Source organism: Mercenaria mercenaria, chromosome 15, assembly GCF_021730395.1.
Source record: "Mercenaria mercenaria strain notata chromosome 15, MADL_Memer_1, whole genome shotgun sequence".
Lineage (NCBI taxonomy): Eukaryota > Metazoa > Mollusca > Bivalvia > Venerida > Veneridae > Mercenaria > Mercenaria mercenaria.
This window is the reverse complement of record NC_069375.1, coordinates 36,074,141-36,099,763: the sequence shown is the minus strand read 5'-3', so window position 1 is coordinate 36,099,763 and position 25,623 is coordinate 36,074,141. Positions and strand designations below refer to the sequence as shown.

The 25,623-nt window shown below is 34.0% G+C and overlaps 1 protein-coding gene across 1 annotated transcript in view; it reads left to right on the top strand.

Annotated features, from left to right (window-relative positions):
• LOC123554683 (uncharacterized) overlaps positions 1-6,275 on the top strand; it is a 49,763-nt gene extending 43,488 nt beyond the window's left edge. Inside the window, exons 8-13 of the mRNA XM_053525002.1 lie at positions 315-546; positions 1,020-1,676; positions 2,379-2,535; positions 3,090-3,167; positions 3,459-3,530; positions 4,509-6,275. Coding sequence (XP_053380977.1) covers positions 315-546; positions 1,020-1,676; positions 2,379-2,535; positions 3,090-3,167; positions 3,459-3,530; positions 4,509-4,821 — 1,509 coding nt within the window. The 3' untranslated portion in view covers positions 4,822-6,275. The remainder of the gene's footprint in view (positions 1-314; positions 547-1,019; positions 1,677-2,378; positions 2,536-3,089; positions 3,168-3,458; positions 3,531-4,508) is intronic.
• Positions 6,276-25,623: the final 19,348 nt, after the last annotated feature.

The window sequence follows — 25,623 nt, the reverse complement described above, 5'->3', positions numbered from 1 at the left end:
TGATGAAAGACAGTGTAACATGGGTTCTGTCGATTACAAAGATCTAGCCGCCTTTTGTTTATTATGTGAGATGATCTATAATCAATGATTTGTTTAATTGTTTAGTAATTTAACATATACATGTAAAGAATCAATAACCTACAATTTGTAATGATAATGACAATGACAGTTTTATATAATATTTAGTAAGACAATATACATTACATTTAGTGTCCTTTACTGGCCTGATCAAATGCATTGCAATATCAATTCTGTTAAAGAAAGTGAAATGACAGAATGGCATGTTTTCAGCATCAATATGGTTTTTTTCACAGATAATTCGCTTTGAAATATACCACTTAGATCTCGGATGGCAGACGGACGTGCCCTGCAGCAAGGACAACGATGTATTGTCAATATCTGAAGTTAACAGAGAAGACAAGTCGTCAAAGACATGCCTTCAAAATTACCAAACACAGTTATCTACCACTAACAATAAAGCCAATGTGTCATTTACAACGAATGCAGAAAATGATGCTCAAGGATTCAGAATCTTCTACTTTGCAGGTCTGTATCGCAAAAATGTGCACGGAATGTTCAATACGTATGACAAGATCAAGTCCGCCAGTAGCGCATTTTAGCCCATCTTATTGAAATTTAAAACAAGTAGCAAGCTAGTTACTAATACCAATGTCTAAATTTCTTCAAACATTACAATGCACATAAAACAAATTTATTAATTACACAAATTCTGCAAGAACTTGTCAATTTTGACTTTAGTCACAAGTTCAATAAAAATGTTATAATTGATAATTATATAACGGTATAATTTACAATTTTACGACAGACAGAATGACATGGTAAAATATTTCATTTTTCTTTTATCTTTGAAGATGGTAAATAATTAAATACATTATACACTGTTTGTCTTTTTTATATTTGTTTCTGTGGCTTTTACACCTACTTAGAATTAATGAATCTTCCTTGAACAGGGTTACAGATTAAAGTTAGCCACAATTTTTCATTGTTTGATATTTCAGATTGGCCGTGCAAAACGACACTGACGAAGGATAATGGAGAATTCGCATCTCCAAGATGGCCAAATTCATATCCTTCATTAGCTTCGTGTCACTGGCATATCGAGGGTCCTATACATTCAAATATTTTTCTTAGATTTAGTTCCATTGAGCTTGAGGATCATACTGGCTCCAGCTGTTGGACTGCTTATGACAAAATTGACATTTACGACAGTAATACGACATCGAATCATGTAAAAACGCTTTGTGGCAATAAAAGACCGACGTCCTTCACTTCAAAAGGAAATTCGTTGTATGTTGTATTTTCCTCAGATAGTCGTGTACAAGCAAAAGGATTTCATGCTTCGTATACATTTATTTTTCCAACCACTACAACAACATCAACAACAAGCACAACCACTACAACAACCACAAGTGAAATACTGAAAACAACATCGCATACAATGAAAGACAACTTTACTGTAAGTAATATATCAACAGATGCCCCACTAACATCTGAACTAGACAGTAATCTGTCCTTATCAGTACAACTTGCAATGAGAGCACATGAAAATGATGAAAACGATGATATAGAATTAACAGCAGTATTTATTGAACCTGTGTTAGAAGATGGGGAAAGCGAGGAGATGAACAAAACCTCTCATAACCATGGAAAAACAAGTATGTTGTAGTTTATTTAGTAATATGTTCACACCATATAGTGCGAAACAAACTATATATAGCTATATATTACCTTGTAGTAATGCAAGATATATATATCTATATCGGTAACTATGTTGGAATAACGTTTTTCTTATATTAAAGATTTCAATCCCTTCTTTCACTAATCGATTTATCTTTGGATATTTACTTCAAGACAGTGGAGAAAATCCTCATCAGATGTATTCAAGTTTACTAACTATGAGAATGAATCGTTTAGGTAGAGCTACATTCATAACTAAATGCCATGCATTGTTGTGTTTAGCTATACATTCTTTTAAAACAAATGCGTGGTAACGTTTATATATATAAACTTGTTTATTCTATGATTACTTAAACCATATGTAGTAGATTCTAATCAAATAGAGTTGTTTTCACAAGTTTTAAATATTTAAAGAACATGTTTATCAACAATCGAGGGTGTTACTTAAACAAGTAATTTTTAGAATTACTTCTTTACGCTTCTATCGTAGTACGACTTGTATCCATACATTAGGTCAAAGTGTTGTCAGTCTTATCCATTTTTATTTAATTTCCAAATGTTTAAGGAAAATTGATATGTTTGTCTTTCATATTTTCGGTCTAGTATACCCTTAACATTTACATAGCTCCACATTAAAACAAAACAACTAACATGGCCAATTCATATCATTTGTTTCGCAGGTGACGATATTGGAAGGGGAAATAAACCAGATATCAAATATGATGTGATGCACACGGACAAAGATTTCAATGCCATCATTTTAGGAGTGTTTGCAGCATTTGTGTCATTACTTTTGGTGTTCAGCATTGTTTTTATGCTTGTATGCCGATATTACAGGTAAAAATATCCGACAACATTAGCAACTTCGATATTTTTGTGCTATCAGGTTAGAGTTATAACTGTATAAAGTTTCGACACAAAAGTTCATTGGAATTTGAGTAATACATGGTCAGTTTTTTTATGACCTGTATTTATATTTATTTATCACTAGGTAAAGATAGTTTTCAAAATATGTAGTGTGTTCAATTAGGTTATTTAGCTAAGGTTTTATAACAATTAATTTTAAAAACCCTTTGAAATCTGAATGTAGCATTCTGGCAGTATGTGCATACTAATATTTTCATGCATTTGTAAGAGTCAACTTGGACTTCTTAAATGTTTGTATGTTTCTCATATTAGTTAAAATATATTGCAGATGAAGAGCAACATACTTGTGTTTGTTACATTACAAATCATTTTGTTATTGTCTTACGTCTTGACACTTAATGCAAACCACGCTAAGAGCATGTATTATCTTGCGGAACATGAACATTTTCTATAAATCACTATACTATATCTAGTCAGTGTTTTCGTAAGATTATACCACATTATTATTTTTCTTTAACTTTCAGGCGCCGCCTACCAAAACTCAGACAAGGAACTAACATTCATTCTCCCGAGGAAAACTTATCATTGTGTCAAAATAATGGGTATTTATTACTTCATACATTCTGTAAAGTTATTTAATTTTGGTGGAATAAAATTTCGAGAGTCTACTTGCTGGGTTTTGAAATCATTGATTTCAAATAATATAAATAAATAGTATGGCAATTTTATTTGTTTCTTGGGATTAGATTTTGTTGACTGATATATAACAAATTATGGTTCTGCTAAGTTGTGAAACGGTTTTTATGCAAAGGAGAATGATAATGTAAGTCAAGCCGAGCAGATATAAAGAGAGCAAATTACTTAATATAAAGGTAGTTTTATAATATTTCTAGACAGAGTCATGGGCAAGAGGAATTCAAAGACGAAGACGACGTGGATGATGCAGCAAGACTACCGTTGCCATGGTAACGTATCTAATTTTATGAAGGTTGCATATTTTCTACCTGATATGTAAATAGAAGTTGATTCGTATCAAAAGAAGAATGTAAAACACATTTGTTACTTAAATCTTCTATAAGCTTTCATAGCAAATTACAAACACCCAAGAATGACGGAATACTGCAGTGCATGACTATCAATACATATTTTCAAGAATTTTATCTGAGTTGTTATTTATTTAACATTTATCTACATTTTGCATATTACCATGAGAATTAGTATTTACAATGCTGACCAAACTTTATGTACAGTTAATCGAAGTGTTTGTCAGGAGAGAAAACCCTTATTTATCTTGTCAGCAGCATCCAAATATTTTGAAACAATATCAAACAAATACTCCTTAATTGTCCCTCTGTCGAAATTGTTCAAGGCACCGGTAAACTTTAGGTGAGCGATCAAGGGCCATTTTTTTAACAACTACGTAATGATAATTTTTGTGCAATATTCTATCGATTGCTCTGTTCAAATTTTTCGTACAAACCGGGATTTTATTCTTTTTCTTTTTGATTTTTTTAAGATACCTTATTCGCAAAACCTAAAGGATTGTAAAAGGAATTATATTTAGTCTATGAACAAATTTTAATTTAAAGGAATGATTTCTTTTGTAAGTTTCGGTAAATTTGTGCCATAAAATGGATAACTTGATTTTATAATACCCTTCTTAGCATAAAAGGAACATGTTCTATTGTGTATCATTAAATGGAAATTTTTTAGAACTTTTCACACGCAGTAAATCTGAAGTTAAGTGTTTGACAGACGCATTGCAATAAAAAGAACACAATATTATCAAAACTCAAAATAATCCTGCTCTTTCTGTTACGTATTCTAACTTCTAGTTAGCTCTTGCAAACTAGAAAAAGCATGATGTGGAAAAAAAAAGATAAGACGTTATTAATTATTTTATCAACTGCAAGTGACAATTACATTTTTGAATTATTTTACAGCGATCACGAACCAATACCAGACGTTGAATTCCACAACCCTCTCTACACGGATCATAGCAGATCAGACGTTACAAGTGAATCACGTGTTGATTTTACACAATCGAATCATGACTTAACAGAAGACGGTGTTACAGAAGAAACTTTAAATGATGCGTCGCCAGTAAGTATTTGCTCGGAAAACGAACGTGAACATGAAACAAGAACAGATTTTATTCCTAGTAATAGTCAAGATGTTGTGTCTTCAGAGTTGGCCTCGTCACCGGATGGGACACTACAAAACACTGTGTATATTGATTGTTTAACAACCCTCTGATTACTATACTAACTATCTTACGAAGTTGTAACTAATTACATTTACTTTGTAAGCCAAGAGAAGTAGTACCATCATATTGAAAAACAACTGCAGAATGTCCGAGAGGTGTAACTGAATGTCAATGGCGTTAAGTACAAAACATCGAAAAATTATAAAATATTACTTCGTGATGTAGTTACAGAACTCCTGATTTACATAGTAAAACGGGAAAAAATCCTGACGATTCGTGTATTTGTTGTAATTATTTTATGAACAGTTTTACCGGATGTAGGCTGATTAAAATATATTTAAGAAGGAAACATATACAAAAATGTAAAATTAACAAGCTTTCGTAATTTTATTTGCCTTTTATATGTTGATTTTACTAACACAGTACGATCTCATTAAATTTACTAGACTTGTATCGCGTTGTGCCGCTTTTGTGCAGGATTTCAGAGCTTAGGGTTGGAAATTTTTTAGTGGAAGTGAAACAGGAGACAAATCTGTTTGAGGGAATGCAATATTTGTAAAACTGTGTGAACGAAACTTAGACAAGAGAATCCGTGTTGTAACTTAACAAGTCTATTGCAATTATATTGTTTTGTGAATATATTTAATATTCATGACAGTATATGCTGGAATTGTACATACAGTCAGAAACATACACCGGAATTTCAAAAACGTCGAATTATCCAATCCTATATTCTTATTCATTTCAAGACCTGGCCCTGTACTCAAAAATACACAAACATTTTAGGACCTATACATTGGTCGATTTTGTATTTATTGACTTCTCAGAAAAGATATTAATAAATCCGACAAACACTTTTCATTTAGTTATGGCTTGAAAACGCCGCTATTTTGCTATTGCAATGATTTCCTTTCCTAATAATATGGTTTACTTGTTTATGTTTTTGTGTATTTTTTTATTTTAACCCTTACCCTGCTAAATTTATAAAATGGACTGGTCCATCATTCAATTTGGGCAGGACAACTTATTATTTGAAGGGGTGTTCTCTGAAAATTTATCGACTGAATAGCGAACAGTGCAGACCATGATCAGCCTGCACGGATGTGCAGGCTTATCTTTGTCTGTACTGGGCGCAAAGGCAAAACCACTTGCCGCCAGCAGGCTAAATGTTAAGAAATGTGTTATTGCTGTAAAATGAGTAAGACTATGCGATGGTATAATTCGATTGAAATGTCATTACCAACGTTTTAAGCTAAAAGTATTTTTTTCAATTTCAAAACTGTGCAAGATTATGGCAGGAAATCAAGTGTTGTGTTAAATGACGTGTTAACTTTATAACGCGGTAATAGAGTCAGTATCTCTTTTGCACTGAGGCTTAATTTAATTGATTCAAGAGATATCAGCAGTATTATAGAGTACCTTGGTATTGTGTATGATTTGATGCAACGAGTAAAATTGCATATCAAGCATCATGAAAATTGAATAAAGTTTACATTCCTAAATATATCATTCTTCAGTTGTTTTTATGTTTATAAGTGTTGTGATTTTGTAAACAATATTTTAAATTTGATTTAGTCTGGGTTTTTTTAAAGGTGGATAATCAGATTTTGGCCATGTAACGGATTTGTTCGAAACTTTAGCATCTGATCATTTACACTCATTTATGTTCACTTAACACTTAATACAAACTAGATTTTCACTGGAGGTATTTTTAAAATTTCATTTTCCTATCCTGGTTGCCCAACCAAGATAGAGTTATTTTATCATAAGTATAAATTTGATAAACATACTTTGCCTAAGGAAATGTATAAATATTAGACATATTGTAATATATTTGTAAAAGATTTGCATTAAAAATTATGTATTTAGATGGAATTCATTAGATACGCAAGTTTGAAGAATTATTATTACCTCCCTTTGCCTATCTTGGTTGCGCAACCAAGATGGATTGGAAATAAATGAATTCAGAAGCTACACACAGCTTTTAAACTTGCATTTTGGTTCAGATTGTTCAATAGTTGATATGTCTATCAAATGCAAATGTAAAACTAGTCATTGTATCGAAATAAAAAGAAATACCCAGCTTTTTATATACTTTCATATTAAAGGGGAGTAATTACAAAATTTTATAAAAAAAATAAAATATATATTTTAAATAGAAATCTAACTCTATGTAATCGGTCTTTTTGTTCCTTAAATAATTCTCTACCAGAATATACAAAATGTAAAACATGCCATTAATGTTGTTTAAATGTGACTGACCACCTTTAAAGCAAACAAGAGGATCTTTTCGAAGTATTGATTGCAATTAACAGAATAATATACTATAAAGCAAAGCCGTTTTGACTGAATCTGTTCATGAGAGGTAATGAAACATGCATGCAAAACCCCTCACGCCCACTTGTACGGGTTAATACCCATAAACTTTAGATAGAGTATATGATATAAACGGACTAGAAAATTCAACAACACTGATTCATAATACGGAGAGGTATTTTAGTGTCACCACATAACCTTTAAAGACCGCTTTTGTAAGAAGGTCCTTTCGAAGCATTCAGTGCAAAGAAGGAAATGTTCATAACAGGGAATGGAATGTGCAACAATCCTCACCTCCTTTGAACCAGTTCACTGGGAATTCTGTTATCTATAAATATTGAAATGACTCGAGAATCCCATGGAAAAAATATAGCAACTCTGAGTCCAAGTACAGAGAGACTTTAAGCGGTCCCCAGTAGTCTCTTGTAGTTTTCTGACAAGTCGATTTTCAAAGTTTTTACCGTATAGCCATATTAGAAAAGCCTTTCTCGTCTCCCGGTGGTCACTGTGTAAAATTATTTTAGAATATTGTTAGTAGTTTTAGAGCAGAATGTCTTTAATGTTTTCCATACAACTGCATAGGGAAAACTAGCCCCGCTCCATTGCAGTTATGTTTTTTATCAAATCAACATGGCTTCAAAGAATTTGGTAAGATTTTTAAATCGAACCAGCGGTTTAATATGTATTTTCCATATACACTTCGGGATAATAATCAAAGGCCTGAAGGGCCTGAGTCGGCTAATGATTGATGTACTGACAGTATAGTCTACCAGTTTCAGTTTGTTTTTAGTTTTTTTCTTAAAATTTCATAACACATCTCGATATTTACCCAAAATATTATATCCGGATACGATTACACTTTTCTCCAGTTTCAACAATATTTTTTACAAATTGTGATGATACGAAGACATTTAGCAGCAATTGGCAGTATCTGACATTGAAGTTTACGGTTAAATTACCTCTTATTTAAATCTTTTCATAAAAAACGTTGTTTCGTTTCGTGAAAGCAGCCAAACATAGACGATCTACTTTCGATTTCAAAAACTACAAGAAAATACAACTTAATGTTTCGCCGATTTGTTCATTTCTCGAAAAATAAGAATTAAAATCATTTTTAATATCTGTAGTAACTAAACAAACCAGTAAGAGCTTCTTCTTCCGATAATTTATCCGTTTACTGACTGCAAAATTCAACCCAGGCAAAGTTTATAGAAATCATACGATGCGTGTATACGTTCAATGTGGGAGAATTAAGGCTGATCGGCTATGTTACCTAACGCATCCAGACGATTCAGATTTTGTTTTTAAAAAAGCATTGTGTGCATTTCTGTAATTTTATATACGTTTTTATACACTTAGAAATTATTAGACATGCGTATTTGCATTATTTCTATACGTAATTTACGCTAATACGCATCTTATCTGGAGCCCTGTGGAACTATTTTTTGTCTTTCGCTTGATGTTACGCAAGCTTTGTAAGCCTGCGCAATTCATAAAATGCACATTTATGCTTAATGAGTTACATTCGAGTATTGCACAATTACAAGTCATAAATATGACAGATTACATCGTATATTGGTCATAGCAAAGGGAATTGACACAACTTAACTTCATTCATGCAGTAAACTGTTTTAAGTTTGAGAAATCTAATGGAACTACATCCCTTCACTGTGTTATTTGGTCCATTTAGAGATTCGCTGAACAGCAAGGACTCGTCAAAACGCTTTCAGCGTTTAGCCGACTCAAAAATGATATCTTAATTCATCTACGCTTTAACGTTTTTAACTTAAATACAACTTAAAACCATTAGACACAAATAGATGTAAGCAATGTAATTAATATACATGTAAATCATATAAGCCAATCACGTAGAGCGGCACTGTAACGATTGTCGTTGAGATGTTGTCACATGTTATCAGTGAGGCATGGTTTACGTCGTAATGTACCATAGCCGAGGTGAAAATATAGGTGCCTAATTTGTACTTCCCAGTTAACACATTTCACTAAATGATTGAACAACCGAAGTTTTTTTTTTTAATTACGGCTTAGGGTAAATATGTAAATATGTTTCAAAAACAGTTACCAGTAAGCCTGGTCTTACCATCTACAATTCTTCTTTTGATAGATTATTTTTTCTTGCATACCTTAAATTACATGTAACAGAAGGAAGAAGTGTTGAAATTGAACGAGTGACGTTTGATGGTACAGTTTTCTTCAGGAAATTCTTTAAACGAGTCACTTGAAATGTTACTCCGTAAACAAAAATGATGTTTCAGCGTTCCAAAGGTGCACAACAACAAAGAGTTTTGGTATTTTTTTATCTATAGCATAACGTTATGTATTTCTCGTATATAAAAATAATAAAACGAACCTTCAATTAATATAGTTCGCAAAGGTATTATTAACGGCAGAAAAGACATCTGACACCATCGGAAGTATAGATATATGACACCATGGGGAGTATAGACATCTGAAACCATGGAGAGTATGACGGAATTTTTTCAGCACAGTTGAAAACATCAGACATTTCTATCCGGTATGCCCGAAATGAATGACTTCTCATCCATGACTGTACTTGCGAAATAATAATCTATTGCGAAGGATTACATCAATTGTTAAAACATTTAATTAACTACTACACAATATAATCTCAAATATAGGGCAACAACATGGAAGTGAGAAACTACTGTAAAAATCGAGAAACAGAAATACTCCAATAGATATAATATTGAGAAAATATAACATGTGTCTTGTTTTATCAACGCCATTTGTCAAGTTGCGGCATTTGCCACCCATTCAATAAGAGAACTTAACATACGTTTTCGGTAGTTAAAGGAAGCATATGGACAGTTTATCATCTTAATTGACATTGAGGTAAAACATTTTGCAGAAAAAATCTATTTCTTCAATTCATTCCCCAATCTAAGGCGACAACACATCCTGTAAGTGTACCAGACAAAATGTAGTTATACTAACGATATCATTATGAAGGCAGATGGAGGACTGTCGACAGTAGCAGATACCTATCAATCCGAATCTCCCTGTAATCTCATTTAGCCAGTTGGTCAGAGACCACCAATTCAAAAAAGTACAGGGAACTTACTGGGAATGAGGTAAGTGTATACCTGGGAATAAGGTAACGTCTGTGCGTTCTGATTGGTCAGTCATGTAAACAAACCCAGGAAGTGATTATTTTTTCAAAATTGATATTTTTTCACTGCATTTACAGTATTTTATTATACATTTTGATAAATTTTGCTACATTTTATGTGTATTGAAAAAAAGTTTTATCAAGCGAATTTCTCCCGCCATGTCAATGATGTAAACAGGGGGTCATCTCATTCACACGAAAATTACTTAAATAAAGTATCACTATTCATATGTTTTTCGTCCGATATTTTGGTAGAACTAAGATAGTTCTTGAAAAACTTGTAATTAGATATACATGTTTCGATGTATGGAAGGCCGTACACGCCATAATGTTACAATGTAAGTCTATGGGAAAACAACTGGTGGTCTCTAACCTGTTAGATGTTTTTCTAAAACCATAGAATATATTCATGTATAGTATATATATATATCTACCACTGAGAAATAAAACTTTGAAAATGTATTCAGAAAAACGTAAAGATTTCTGTCTGTTTGTTTGTTTGTATGTTTGTTTGTTTAACATAACCTCGTACACATTTATCCTATTGAAACATCGTGTTTTTCTACTTGGCAAGAATTTCTTTCTTTAAAGGTGTATACATTACGAAATATAAATTGTAACATTTTACGTTTTCTTATCAATGGTCTATCTTTCAGCCACCTCTTTAAAAATGAAATATAAAATCCTTTTTCGAGCGTGCATTGATCAAAAAAGAAATAAAATTGATCAAGAGCGTTTTTAAGAATGGATATAGTTTTCATTATTTCTTTCGAATTTTGATTTCAGTATCATTACTCTTTACAGTATTACACTACTGTCATGTCTAAGCAAAGTCCTAGAAATTATGTATGGTTCTTGTATGACTTGGAGTGGACTCCTGGCGGCAGAAAAGTTGTTATTAAGTACTTATATATTAATAAAGTGCTCTGAATATTGCAGTTCATGTGAAAAAAACTGTGATTCTTGAAAACCTATTCACAAACAGATTTTATGTTAAAGCAGATGAAGCACCTATCCAAATAAATGTTACGCATTATTACATGGTTTTTAATACTGCACTTATAGCCAAGGTAATCAAAACCATTCGTCGATTCCATTTAAAAATACTTTCTCTTATTCTAATCAACATTCAAACCTTTGACAAATGTTACAAAATAAAAACAAATTACTTGAAATATGATTTAGCAAGAAATTAGTATATTTATGTCTATAAAATGTAGTCACATTATAAACAAAGGCAATATGTACCTTTAGATTTTCAAATGCCTCTTAGTGTGCCCACATGTCATGAGGTCCTTCGTATTGTGACAGCTGCGGTTTTATGGTTATAATCCCTTTACCTGATGGTTCCAGAAAACTATCTGAAAGCTGCCCCGTAAAAAGTTGTTGAAAAAGTTGCCGTTGAGATCTGCGCATCATGTTGCGCCATGGGAACAGAATTTGAATGTTAATCCTTTGATATTGACAACTTGAAAAGGGAGTGTGACCTACATAATCATATTCACGGAATAACATCGGTGAGACTTCAGCACGCAGAGGAGATTCGGCTATTACAGCACTATGGTTTAACTTCTTATATCATATTACGTAAGATTATTCTAAGCCATAAAGACCTAGATTCATCATCATTCAACAAATGTTTCCTCTATCATTCTAAAGTTGTTTGGTTATGATGGAAATCTGTCATGGACATTATAGATCCTAGGGCAAACAAAAAATGCTTTAGTTTCACTTATCATTCTCTGTGGCAATATTAGCACATGTCGTAACAACAAACCCTTTAGCGGTATATCATGTGTTTTCTGTTTGTTTAAATGTTTTATATATTTTGTCTACTATTTCCAGCATTAAGATTGATTAATTATTCAAGTCTCTTTTTTTTTTCTTTAGGTACATTCATTTATCAACGTCAACCTGCTGTTTGTATTACAGAACTTGATTTCTAATTCTGATTTTCAGATTTTACTCAAAGAAATTAACGATTTGTAGCGCTAAATGCTATTTGAGCTTCTACCAATCAAGAGTTTCAGAAGAATTTTCAATTATAATGAAAATTGTAGCCAGACTGACACTTTTTCTATATTTGATACACATCCACGTGATGAATTTTACCATTATAAGTGGTTTCTCTCTCACAAAAAGTTTTAAAAGCACAGTAAATATCTGAAAGGAAACTTACCTCGATGATGTGGATTGATTTTATTCCTTCAGAGCGTGACAGTGTGTATTTGAATCAGAGAAGAGATCCATCTTTCCAAGTGTTCATCCCTCGTATACATGTGGATTAATTTGACAGAAAATGTTGCTTTTGCAAACTTTCTGCAAAACATACATGGTCTTATTTTGTACAGGAAAATGTGTTCATTTTTATTTTCATTCTTAATCACCATGACATATTAACCCGCGCTAAAGTTACAATTCATATGAGAGTCGTAAAAGAATGCACTGTTTAACAAACTTCTTAAAACGTGTCAAAAAGTACGACCTGTTTGAGCCTGTAAAAATAATTAAATTTTGAGCGGCATAAATATGAAAAATAACTTAGTCATCTAAGCAAGATGAGACATCTAATGCGGAAGATGAGTTTTCAAATTTGTGTCTGTATCTTTTAGCATCTTCCGACAAACAAGAACATGTTTTGAAATTGATTTATTCTTCTTAAAGTAGCAAAATGGAACTGAGGTTAAAGTACTTTTCAATAATTAAAAGCTCATTGTACAAACGGAATCAATTATGAAATGTTTCTATTTAAAGCCAAGTCTGCTATGGCTGTAATATGATGCTGTTTTGGGATTTGAAGTACTGAAAACTATACGTGATGAATTTCGTAATTGCTTTTCAGCGAAAGTAAGGTAACACAAAAAGAGAAGGGACAGGAAATTGAACTGAAATAGAATCAGGCATGTATTCTAAATAATATCTATTCTCTACAACTTATCTGTGAGTCTATTAAATCTATTAAAGGCAAGGATGCCTGAAATAAGTTGAATTTATACGAAAGCCTCTCAGCCTTTCATGACGCTGAAAGCATTTTTAAAATTGGACCACTATTGAAAATTATACGGCAGTTTGAAATTTAAGAAAATTGCTGATCATGGAAGAAGCCATTTTAGTGTTTTATGACGTCATTTACACACTGCTGAATTCTTTATTTAGCAAAAAAAAAAAACTTGAAAAATAAATTAATTTCATAAGTTTCTTGAGTGTAAAATGAAAAACATGGTTATTTCTTTCATTATAACTGGAAAAAAAATATTTCATAGTGTAACGTTTCAGTGCCACACAAATCCCGTCGGTGAAAAGCTAGCTCATCACCAAAGGTGATTTAATGCGCATATATACTGTCATTTTACTCCAATGACAATTGACAGGTTTACAAATTTGCATATTAATGGAATTACTTCCCTTTATGCATTCAGTAATCGTTACATTACTTTCCCCTCCGAGAAATCTCGACCCGAGATTTGGCCTAGGAAATACATGGGTAAGGCAACTCCAGTCCGGCAGTTGACTTCATCCCACCTCTGCCACCATTTGTAACGTTTCAGTGTCACACAAATCCCGTCAGTGAAAAGCTAGCTCATCACCAAAGGTGATTTAATGTGCTTATATACTGTCATTTTACTCCAATGACAACTGACAGGTTTACAAATTTGTATATTAATGCAATTACTTCCCTTTATGCATTCAGTAATCGTTACATTACTTTCCCCTCCGAGAAATCTCGTCCCGAGATTTGGCCTAGGAAATACATGGGTAAGGCAACTCCAGTCCGGCAGTTGACTTCATCCCACCGTTGCCACCATTTGTAACGTTTTAGTGCCACACAAATCCCGTCAGTGAAAAGCTAGCTCATCACCAAAGGTGATTTAATGTGCTTATATACTGTCATTTTACTCCAATGACAACTGACAGGTTTACAAATTTGCATATTAATGCAATTACTTCCCTTTATGCATTCAGTAATCGTTACAATAGAAATTAGTTAATACAGTTCAAAAATGTATCAAGAAATTTAATAAATCCGCCATTTTTATGTTGTCAAGGAAACAAAATGGCCGCCATTTTGGTCAAATATTTTAAATGATCCTAACTTAATCATTTTTATGCCGATCTTGAAAATTCTTTCACTTCTTTAAATGATTTAAGAAATCATAGCAGACGGAATTAACATAAGAACAACATTGCCTTTCCCTTTAATAAACAGAAAATATTTTGGTTTACGCTGTGTCGTAAAGCATGTACTTGTACTTCCTATCGCATACTACAATAGGCTTCTTTCATACCACTAATGTTTGACTGATTTGTCATGAAATAAATTCATGCTCTATTGGATTTTGTTCTTTTTTCTAATATTTAATAGAAAAAAAGAAATTGCTTATTATTTCTAAAGCCTTTATTAAATAATAGCCCTGTATATAATTGAAATCAGCAAAAAGTATGAAAATAGAAATGCGAAATCATACACATGTAATTCAATGTTGAATAAAAAAAACAAATATATTTGGTATAAAGTCAACATCATTCATGTAACCACCTCTGTTAAGCCTCTTTGTTAATTAAACGACCGCTTTAAATCCCGCCGAGCATGTTAACTATATAAATACATCCTACGAAACGATTATTTCAAATACCACTAGCAGACATGTAAATCCGGTCCAAGGCGGTAAAGCAGTCTTCAAAAGTATCTATTAAAGGAACGTGTACGAAATTTTCCGCAATCATGTTATTGCAAATGTATTTGAGCCGCGTCATGAGAAAACCAATATAGTGCATTTGCGACCAGCATGGATCCAGACCATCCTGCGCATCCGCGCAGTCTGGTCAGGATCCATGCTGTTCGCCAACGGCTTCTCTAATTGCAATAGGCTTTGAAAGCGAACAGCATGGATCCTGACCAGACTGCGCGGATGCGCAGGCTGGTCTGGATCCATGCTGATCGCAAAGCTACTATGTTGGCTTTCTTATGGCGAGGCCCATTTAGTTAGCCTCAGTCGATGGACTGCGAGCAGTGTTTGTTGTTTAAAAAAGATATTGAACACGTATTTATCATAGTTTAAAACTTCGATGCGCATGGTATATCAATACTTCAACATTTTATTTGTCTTTCTAAGCATGCAAAATTAGAGACCCACTTGTTGACAATGTCAACTGCACTATGTATAGTTGAAGCTTTATAATAAATGTATCTGTAGCAAAAGCATAATCCAACGTACATGAATTTTCCAAGGAATGAGATAAAAAAAAATCAAAACTTCTTCCGTTGCTACAATACGAGTATAAGTACTAATATGTCGTAGACTTGCAAATAGGATTGTGGATATTAGTCTAAACTGTAACTACACCATTACAAACATTTTTTAAACGTTAGGTGCTAGATGCTAGAGGAATAAATGTATAGACATTTCGTTAGTTTTTTCTTGACTACGTTGTTTGCTTCCTATTAATTTATAACAATGTAGGGATAATACACGTTTTTTTGTGTATTAACGTCTGCAGAAGCCCGCGGGATTGTTTGTGACCGAGACCGAAGGTCGAGGTCACAAACATATCCCAAGGGCTTCTGCAGACGTTAATACACAAAACAAACGTGTATTGTCGCTATTCTTGCATAAAAATATATTTCACGACGATTTATGTATTGTTTTCATACGTGATGACTTGACGATTCCGGTACATTTTTTATTTACCATTCCAGTTGTTCTTGGAAACTGTAAACATGTTTTAAATATCCGTATCCAGGGCCCGGAAATAAACAGCGCTATCAAAAGCACCTCCTGAAGGTTTTTAAGCGATTTTTTTATCTCTCATTATTACAAACATAAAATTACCAATAATTGTTCATATCATTTCACAATTTGGTGGACTCGATCACAATTTCAAGAATAATAACTTTGCATTCGAGTTATATTGAGTACGGACACGCAGTTGGAGTACGGATAAGTACGAACGTAGTGTCAAGTTTCCAAGCTGTTTATATAAATTCTTCGAGTAATTAGATAAAAACATACCGACTGATACTTACCAAAATCATAAATATAATACCTAAAAACGAACAATAGCACAAGTTACACGCGATACTTATTTATTCACAGTTATTTACAATAACTGAACAGACGCTTTCTAAAGGGAGTGAACTCTAAGAGAATCTAGGGCGTACATTGATGGGGGCAGTACGTTTGGGGTTGGAAACAGATACAGCTAAACATACTATGGATTACATTGTATTTATAATGCTACAACATGAGGTTGTTAAGGAAGAAACAAGACGCAGATGCCAAATATCAGTGTGCGTAAAAATACATACATATATCCCTGGCAAAGCATTTCAAAAATAAAAATCGGGTATTAACAGCACGTGAATTGCCTTGTTTGCACACGATTTTTCTCCCGTTAATACATGGGCGGATCCAGTGAAAAAAGTAGTTTTTATGCAAGAATAACGAACAAGATACCAGATTAATATCTGATCATGTAAATATTATTATTATTAAATCCATATTTATAGTCCTTTCCATTGGTCTAGAAGTAGTCACATGATCAATGATAAAAAGTCATATTGACTCGGAGGCGGAGCCAAAAACACATATTGACCGCCAGCTGTGACGTCATCACGGTTTGACGTCAAAACAATGCGACGCCGTATACAATTTACCACGAAAATGACCAAAGGCTGCAGATAATTGTATTTAATGTTTATACTTATGAGTAGGCTGGATTTAATAATAAAACAATTGTTGCCTTTTAAATTCGGTCGATATGGTGATTTATCGACCTGATAAATCCACATATCGACCTTACCAAATGGCATTAATTGTATATTATATATGTATATTTCGTATTGGCATTCCTTGATGCTGAAATAAAAAAAAGTAAACAGATTTCTGTTCATATAACAGTTGATATATAATTTACAGTTTTCTTTTGCTACAACAAGGATGTCCTTTAATGCCCTTTTGTGTGTTTTATACAATTATAAATGTATATAACAGAAAAATTGTATAGCAAAAACATACAACTGTTATGCTTAACAAAATCTTTTTTAAAATTCAATTATTACAATTATAACCTGTGCCAATATTACTGTTTTACAGATGATAACTTTGAGAATAAAATCAAGTTGTTCTTCGAAATATAGATGTATCCAGTGCATTTAACGCACGTTACTACAAATACAATGAACAAACTGACAAAAGACAAACATGTGTCATTATCTCACCGAAGTCGTCAATCAATTTCGTTGATGTCTATTTGTAACAATATGAATGACCATTTCGTTAATTTTCAGAGGAGGGAAACACTGTTCATCTCCAATACGACAGCAGACTATTGAGTGATGTTTCTGTATAAGAGGGAATATTAACAAATTGAGATCATATATCACATGAAAAGAACTTCATTTGTAGCATTTATATCGATTTACCATGCGTCAGTAAAACAGCTGTAATTGATTACAACATACAGATTTTCAATTTCTTCTTCGTCCATTGCCATTTATTTTGTTCGCACTATCATTTGACACGTCCTAAACAGGTTTTCGAAAGTACATTCTGGAAACGGGCAAAATTTCCACTGATAGCAGTTGATATACAGTGTGGGGATGGCGCAGCAATTGTCCCTAAATATGAAGTATAAAATTATATTGTTTTCAGATGTTGTCCGTTCAGAGGCATTGTTTAAAGAAGGGCTCGCAGTAACATATACAAAATACTACTAAGGAACGCGTGGTAAAATACTGTCTGCTTATTGGGCTTAACAGTGTAAAATCAATCTGAAATGCGTCAATTCTTTTTTAATCAGAACTATTTCCTAGAAAATTAAATTTCATGCCATTGTTTATGTTTTCAATAAAGCGTATCATCTATGAACAAATAGATATACAGATGTTATGTTATTTACATAGTAAACTGCCTCGATAGCCTAGTGGTAGAACGTCCGCTTCGAGTTATACCAAAGACGTGAACAATGGCACCAGTAGCTCCCTTGCTTGGCGTTCAGCAATTAAAAGGGAAACTAGCCACTCTTCTCTCGTACCCTCGTGGTGATGGATTCCATCAGGAATGAGGTGTCGAGAGTGATTAATATAAGCAAGAAGTTGTAGAACTTGCTTCACAATCGACCTAAAATGAATTAGTATAAACTACATGTATTTACAAAAAGTAGTAGTTGTTGTTTGAGATTACGGAAGGGGCATGCAAAATAGTATTATAGTATTGTACTTTCGGTTTGGATGTAATGGAGTTAGATAGGAGCGTTAGCAAATATATGAACTGGGTATGCTAAGAACACTTCAGAATAACATTAAAGAGGAAGAAGATGAATTGATAGATGGGAATGCATCCCAATATGACTTTGACTGCTGAGGTATCTAAACCAATCTTTTTCTTCCCTCTCACTAAGATTTGTCCTCATATAATAATTAATAATATATAAGGAAGTTGTAAGTCGTTACTGTCAAAGAGACCATTAAACATTAAACAACTTAAGACAACACTGTTACAATAATTATATCTGACTGAATGACTTTGAACTTTAAGGTACCTGATCCAGCTTGAAATGGTGTCTGCCCTCCCCATAAGAGGTTTAATGATAATAGGGATAGTAGTTAAGAAAATTGGCATTGAGAACTGTCCTGAGAACGGCTGCAACAACGCTAAATCAATTACAATTGTAGCCGTCCTTCCTTGTTTCATCTCACTTGCCTCTTACATTACATATAGACAGATTAAGCAGGTTGAAACACAAAAAGAATCCAAACAAACCTGAAGGGCTTTGAACTAGGTTATGAAGGTAATCTGTCTAATGAAAACGCCTAAAAGCTGCGCGTATGATCTCTTTCTTCTATACAGTATCATCTCTTTTCATATATATGAAATGTACCCGATCATTGCATATACAGCGCGTCAAAAATGAAAACAAAAGTATTTTCTGCACAATTTTTAAATGTACGTTGTTCTGTAGTGTAAATTTTACATCAAAACATTACATGTACTGTTTCGCACAGCAGTAATTTATCAACGAGTATTCGACTTGATCAATTATGGAATCATCAGCAGTGCAAAATCAAGTGTCTCCACTTGTAAGCGCAAAGTATGATTATCAGTTCGGTCATACATAAATAATACTGCCATACTTGAGGCGGATAAAATGAATTGCGCAATTCCAAATCGTCGTCTGCTTGTAATTATTGTTATTTGTCGACAGGGTATGCTCGTCCAACTCAAAATGAATTCATTGTCGCATCCCAGAGGTCTACAAAAGTGTCTTGGAATTATACCGAACCTCTTATAGATGAGGATGCAATTATGTGCCTTGCAAGGGTCTGCTAATTTCCTTTCGCCTAAATGGTTTGGCCAACATTTTATTTCCTTCAGGGGTCTATAGATCTAGATCAATACACTAATTTTATCTTATGGCAAGTCTGCATTATCAAAGAAAAACAGAAACTAGCGTAAATGCCAATGGATAGTTCTTGACAGAAAAAAAACAAAAACATTTAAGTCAATTTTATCTGATTTCAATGCTTGTCTATTCAGTCGAGCATATCTTTTCGATATTACCTGCAAACCAAAATGTTTAATGCAGACACACTTGTTTTCAAACACAGTTGTGCATGAAAAGTGCAAAAATGGTTGTGGCGTTTAGACATGGAACAGGTTTGTAAATGATAGTAGTTAAGTAACCCTTAATGTAAGGATTTCTGAATGGCATGCATTGTGTTATTGTAAATGCATGTTGTTCAGTCTGCATGAATAGGGTAACAATGACTGCATTATATAAAACGCAAAAAGGCAGATTTTTTGGGGGGGTTTCTGTTTTAGTAACGCAGGAAGTCAGAAATTTTTAGCAACATTGTGTTTACATGTTGTGACAGCAGATCATTCTATTGAAAAATAAGACAATATGACAATACCTGAGGAAAGAATTTAATTGAGTGCAAAAATATGCAACATCTAAGATATTTGAATAAATTAGATACTGAAATAATCAAATCCTTGGGCATTTTAATGGAATGCTCTGTATAAATTCACATGGCAATAAGATGATGCTAAAAGAACCTCTTACGCAAAATAAAGATTTCGATGGGCCTCGACTTTGCGAAAGTAGCCTACTGATAGCGGTTAATCAGACGATATAAGATATCGAAATGTCACATCAAAAACATTGTATAATGGCAGTTGTTTTATCTTATCTCAGTACGATGTTTTACTATCGAGAGTTAAATAAGGGAGTCCATGGCTTTTACGCTCCTCAACAAAGTTCTGTGTAAAGAAAATAAACTTATCACCCATTTATCTGTTCATTAGAACGGTATACCCTTGTTATGTGGCAACACCAAACATGATCCAATTAATACAAGAGCAGATGTCTCATATGGAATATTTGCTGTATTGATCGTAATTTCTTGACCCTTGGGGTCCGCGCTAATAAGCAACGGATCGTTTGACAAACCATTTAAACGAAAGGAAATCTAATAGGATATTTAAAGGACACAATGATTTGAGTCATAATGACACACCCGATGAGCTAAGTATCGCGTTATTTGATATAGTCTTAGCATTTTCCCAAACTATTTAACATTCAGATTCTTATACGAAACCTGCAATTTCAGTTTTCATAATTATTCTAACGTTATACATTTTATAGGTTTATGTGGACATGTGTTTACCTTTTATGAAATCTTATCCTTAATCTTTGTCACTTAATTTATATATTTTTGAAAATACCAAAAATGCAATAAGTTATAAAGGACTTGTATGAAAGGGTACAATCCTTTTTTAAGGGGGAGAGACATTTTATTCCAATAATGCATATAAGTTTACAAAAAAGCTCTACGGCTTTTTCAGAAACTATGTTAACATATAAAAGACGTGAGAAATTACTAGCTGAAAAAAGAAAGTAGTAAATGGGTCGTGCACATGCACATAGGTAACAATCTTAGTTTGTTTAGTAATTTCGTAATAATATGTTCTCTCCTCGGTTCCACATTCCAAGTCATTTGTTCATTATTCGTAAACAAGAGTGTCCGCTATATGTTATTCATAAATTGGTTTTAAAGACTTTTTTAAGTTATTATCAGTTTTATGACAATATGCTAATTGTAATGGAAATCAGTTTGTTTGTTTTTCACTGATTATACACACACACACACACACACACACACACGCACACACACAACACACACACAAAATCTTGAAGCACTGGAATGCGATATTGCCGTAGTAGTTTGTCTCAGAAACAAAAGGTCTAAATGTTTACATGTTAGCTAAAAGATAGACATAGGAATTGGACATCGGATATGCAAAACTACTGAAATCTTTTGAGACAAGTAATAAATTATTATTCGGCGCTCGACAATGCGTAAATACGTTGATTGAATATAGAAATACCAGTAATGCAAAGAAGCTACTTGTTACAGGCCATTCCTAAAAGCTTCCTAAATATTCATAGCATGAAACGAACGACCCTGCATTTGACCAGTACTGTTCATTGTGTATCTTTTGCGTATAGTTTATTTAGCAATTTCATGGTTTTGCAATATTATTCGCGATGTTATGAATTAACGAAACGCGAGTGTCTGTGTTTTATAAAATGATGCAGATCAATAGTCTAGAATATATTTAATCCGCGAGTGCATTTTTTCGCGAAAACTAGCGAAAATAAAACTATCGCGAACATTACCCCATGTGGGGTATATGGAAAAGAAATATTTCTATTGAGTTTTACGTTTGTCTTTTTAAATGGAAATTGTAGCGACTGACGAGAAATCAGTCGTTTAAATTTTTGACAATAAAGCCACATGTTTTTACGTATTATTGGCAATGATGATCGAGCTTTCTAAAGTAACATTGTACAATTTAGACCAAACTAAACAGACTAAATACAACTCCGAAACATTTCACATGTGGTGATCATGAACTACAGGTGACAGGCAGATACACTCCCCTTAGTCTTTTGCTGAACGAAGCTCAGAGTGCTGGAAGAGCTACTGGGCTATTGACTGCAAAATGTAATGTTTCGATGGTGTCAAAAACAATGTGTTCATAACACTTTGAGAGTACAGCATGGCCTGTTATAGCATACGAGTAGTGGCCTGTTATAGCTTACGAGTAGTGAACCGGGTCTCTATAGATCTGGGTCTTCATAAACCGCCATTTTGTTTTTTGAGGTGTCAATTTTTGAAATCACTAGGGCGTGGAGTTAGCGATATGTTTACATATCTAACCTGTAGCAGACGATTACCTAACAATAGAGAGCTGCACCCGAGGTGAGGGCCACCAAACCCATATTTAACGCTCGAGCTATTATTCGTCTCCGTTCTTCTCGAGATTTGGTTAATATATATTGAACCAGGTACAAATATCGTAGTTTCGAAGTAGGTTACTTCATGCTACTACATATTAAAATGGTTGGAAAACGTTCAGAAAAGTGGCCACAAATTTGACAATACATTCAAGCCAGGAATAAAATTGCAATAAGTGCAAAAGTTATTTTTAATGAAATTTGTAATATATATGGACACTATGAAGTTTCATATAGTACAGTGACGAGATGAATATCTCGATTCAAATCGGGAAGGGAGCAGGTAGAATACCTTCGACGTTCTGGACGGCCAAAGACAGCAACCATCAAGAAAAACGTCCAGTTAATTTAGGACTTACTACAGTACAGCTAGCGCGGAACCTTCATTTGAACACCCGTCTGTTCAAATGAAGGTTCCGCGCTAGCTGTACTGTACATCAGGATGCTCGCTTAACTGTGCGTGATTTAGCTCGTCGATCGGCACGAATTCATTTCATTCTTCGCAAAATCCTGCTCGTGAAAAAGAAATGTGCACGATGGATACCACACCTTCTGACAGCCGAACTGACAGCGCGTTCGAAAGGCCAAGAAACTGCTTAAGTTATACCCTGAATTTGACAATAAACGTTTTTCAGAATTAATTACAGGTGATGAGACATGGGTTCACTTCTTTGAGCCCAAACGGAAGTGTTCAAACCGTGTATGGGCAACGAAACATGCCAAGAGGCCAGTTATTGCCAAACGTATGGCAACAGTGAAGAAGGTATTGTACTGCATTTTCTTCTCAATAAACGGACCTGCTATACAAGTACCTGTTCCCAAGAGTAGGAGTGTAACTGCCAAATTCTACAAAACCGTTGTTCTTAAGGAACTGAACAGATACTTTAAAGTACGACGACCACAAAATGGTATGAAGTACATTTCACTTCTTCGTGACAACGCATCCTTACATAAGGCTCAGATTGTAAAAGATTATTTGAGCAAAGAAAAGGTTCGAGTTTTGGAACATCCAGCCTACTCGCCAGACTTGGCACCATGTTTCTATTTTTTGTTCCAAAAGCTGAAATCAATGCTCGCTGGGAGACGCTATGCTTCGCGGAAAGCCCTTGGATCAGCTATTTGCCAGTATATGAGACTTATACCTATTGAAGACTACCAAAAATGCTTTCATAACTGGATAAAAAGACTAAACTTGTGTGTGAAGTCGAGTGGAGAATACTTCGAAGGAATGAAATGAATTTTATTGTAAATCATTGAATAAACGTATAATAGCACGATGAGTTGCATTATTTATGAAACACCCCTCGTAACCCTAAAAATAGTAAGAGTCATCTATTCTGTAAGCCCTATCACCCTATGAAGTTCGAAGGTTCTAGGTCAAATGGTTCATAAGTTACTGACCGGAAATGGATTTCCATATTCTGGACCCTGTGATCTTAAAATAAAGTGACCCCAAAATCAATAGGGGTCATCTAATCTGCATGTCCAATCATCCTATGAAGTTTCAGCTGTTCTCAAGTTATTGATCAGAGATTGTTTTCCATGTTCAGGCCCCTGTTTCTTTCATTTTTTATAGGGGTCATCAACTCTGCACGTCCAATCATCCTATGGTTTCAGTGGTTCTCAAGTTATTGATCAGAAATTGTTTTCCATGTTCAGGCCCGTTTCTTTCACCTTTAACAGTGACCCCAAAATCAATAGGGGTCATCGACTCTGCACGTCCAATCATCCTATGAAATTTAGTTTCAACATTTCGGGTAAAATGGTTCTTAATCGGAAATGGTTTTCCATGTTCTGGCCCCCGTGACCTTGACCTTTGATAGAGTGACCCCAAAAACAAAAGGGGTCGTCTACTCCATAAGCCCTGCCACCCTATGGATTTTGAAGGTTCTAGGTCAAATGGTTCTCCAGTTATTGATCGGAAATGTGACTGACGGGCGGGCAGACGGACAGGGAAAAAACAATGTCTCCCCCAGTGGGGGTGGGGAAACATAATTAATAAACACACATTACTTCTTTGGATAGATCAGCCTCGTTATCCACACTTACACTCTACATACATTTGTATTGACCTGAATGATAAGACTACAAGCATAACAAGAGCTGTCGGAGGACAGCAACGCTCGACTATTCAACAGCCTTGTCAATTGAATGAATACAAGTTGAAAAAGGGGCATAATTTTGTAAAATGCAAAGTAGAGGTATTGAACCTCTGTACTGCATGTCATATCATGACAGTGAACAAGTGTGTGAAGTTTCAATCCTTTCCAATTTGTGGATACTGAGATACCAGCTTACATACAAAAACTTAACAAAAAAGTGCTAAGTCAAAGGGGCATAATTTTGTAAAAATGCAAGTAGAGTTATGGGACCTTCACAGTGCATGTTAGATCATGACAGTAAACAGTATGTGAAGTTTCAATCCATTCCAATTAGTGGATACTGAGATATCAGATTACATACAAAAATTTAACCAAAAACTGCTAAGTCGAAAAAGGGGCATAATTTTGAAAAAAAAGAGAGTAGAGTTATGGGACTTGCTTAGTGCATGTCAAATCATGATAGTGAACAAGTATGTGAAGTTTCAATCCATTCGATTAGTAACTACTGAGATACCAGCTTACATACAAAACCATAACAAAAATTTCTAAGTCGAAAAAGGCATAATTTGTAAAAAAGCAAAATAGAGTTATGGAACCTGTGCAATGTAGATCAGTTCATCACAGTGAATAAGTGTGTGAAGTTTCAATCCATTCCCACAAGTGGTTACTGAGTTACCAGCTTACATACAAAACCTTAACCAAAAATTTCTAAGTCGAAAAAGGGGCATAATTTTGTAAAAAAGCAAAATAGAGTTATGGAACCTGTGCAATGTAAGTGAGTTTGTCACAGTCAATAAGTGTGTGAAGTTTCAATCCATTCCCACAAGTGGTTACTGAGATACCAGCTTACATACAAAACCTTAACCAAAATCGGGACGCGGACGCGGACGCAGACGCCGACGCCGACGCCGACGCATGGGCGAGTGCAATAGCTCACTATTCTATGAATAGTCGAGCTAAAAAGCAAATCTGAACAAATA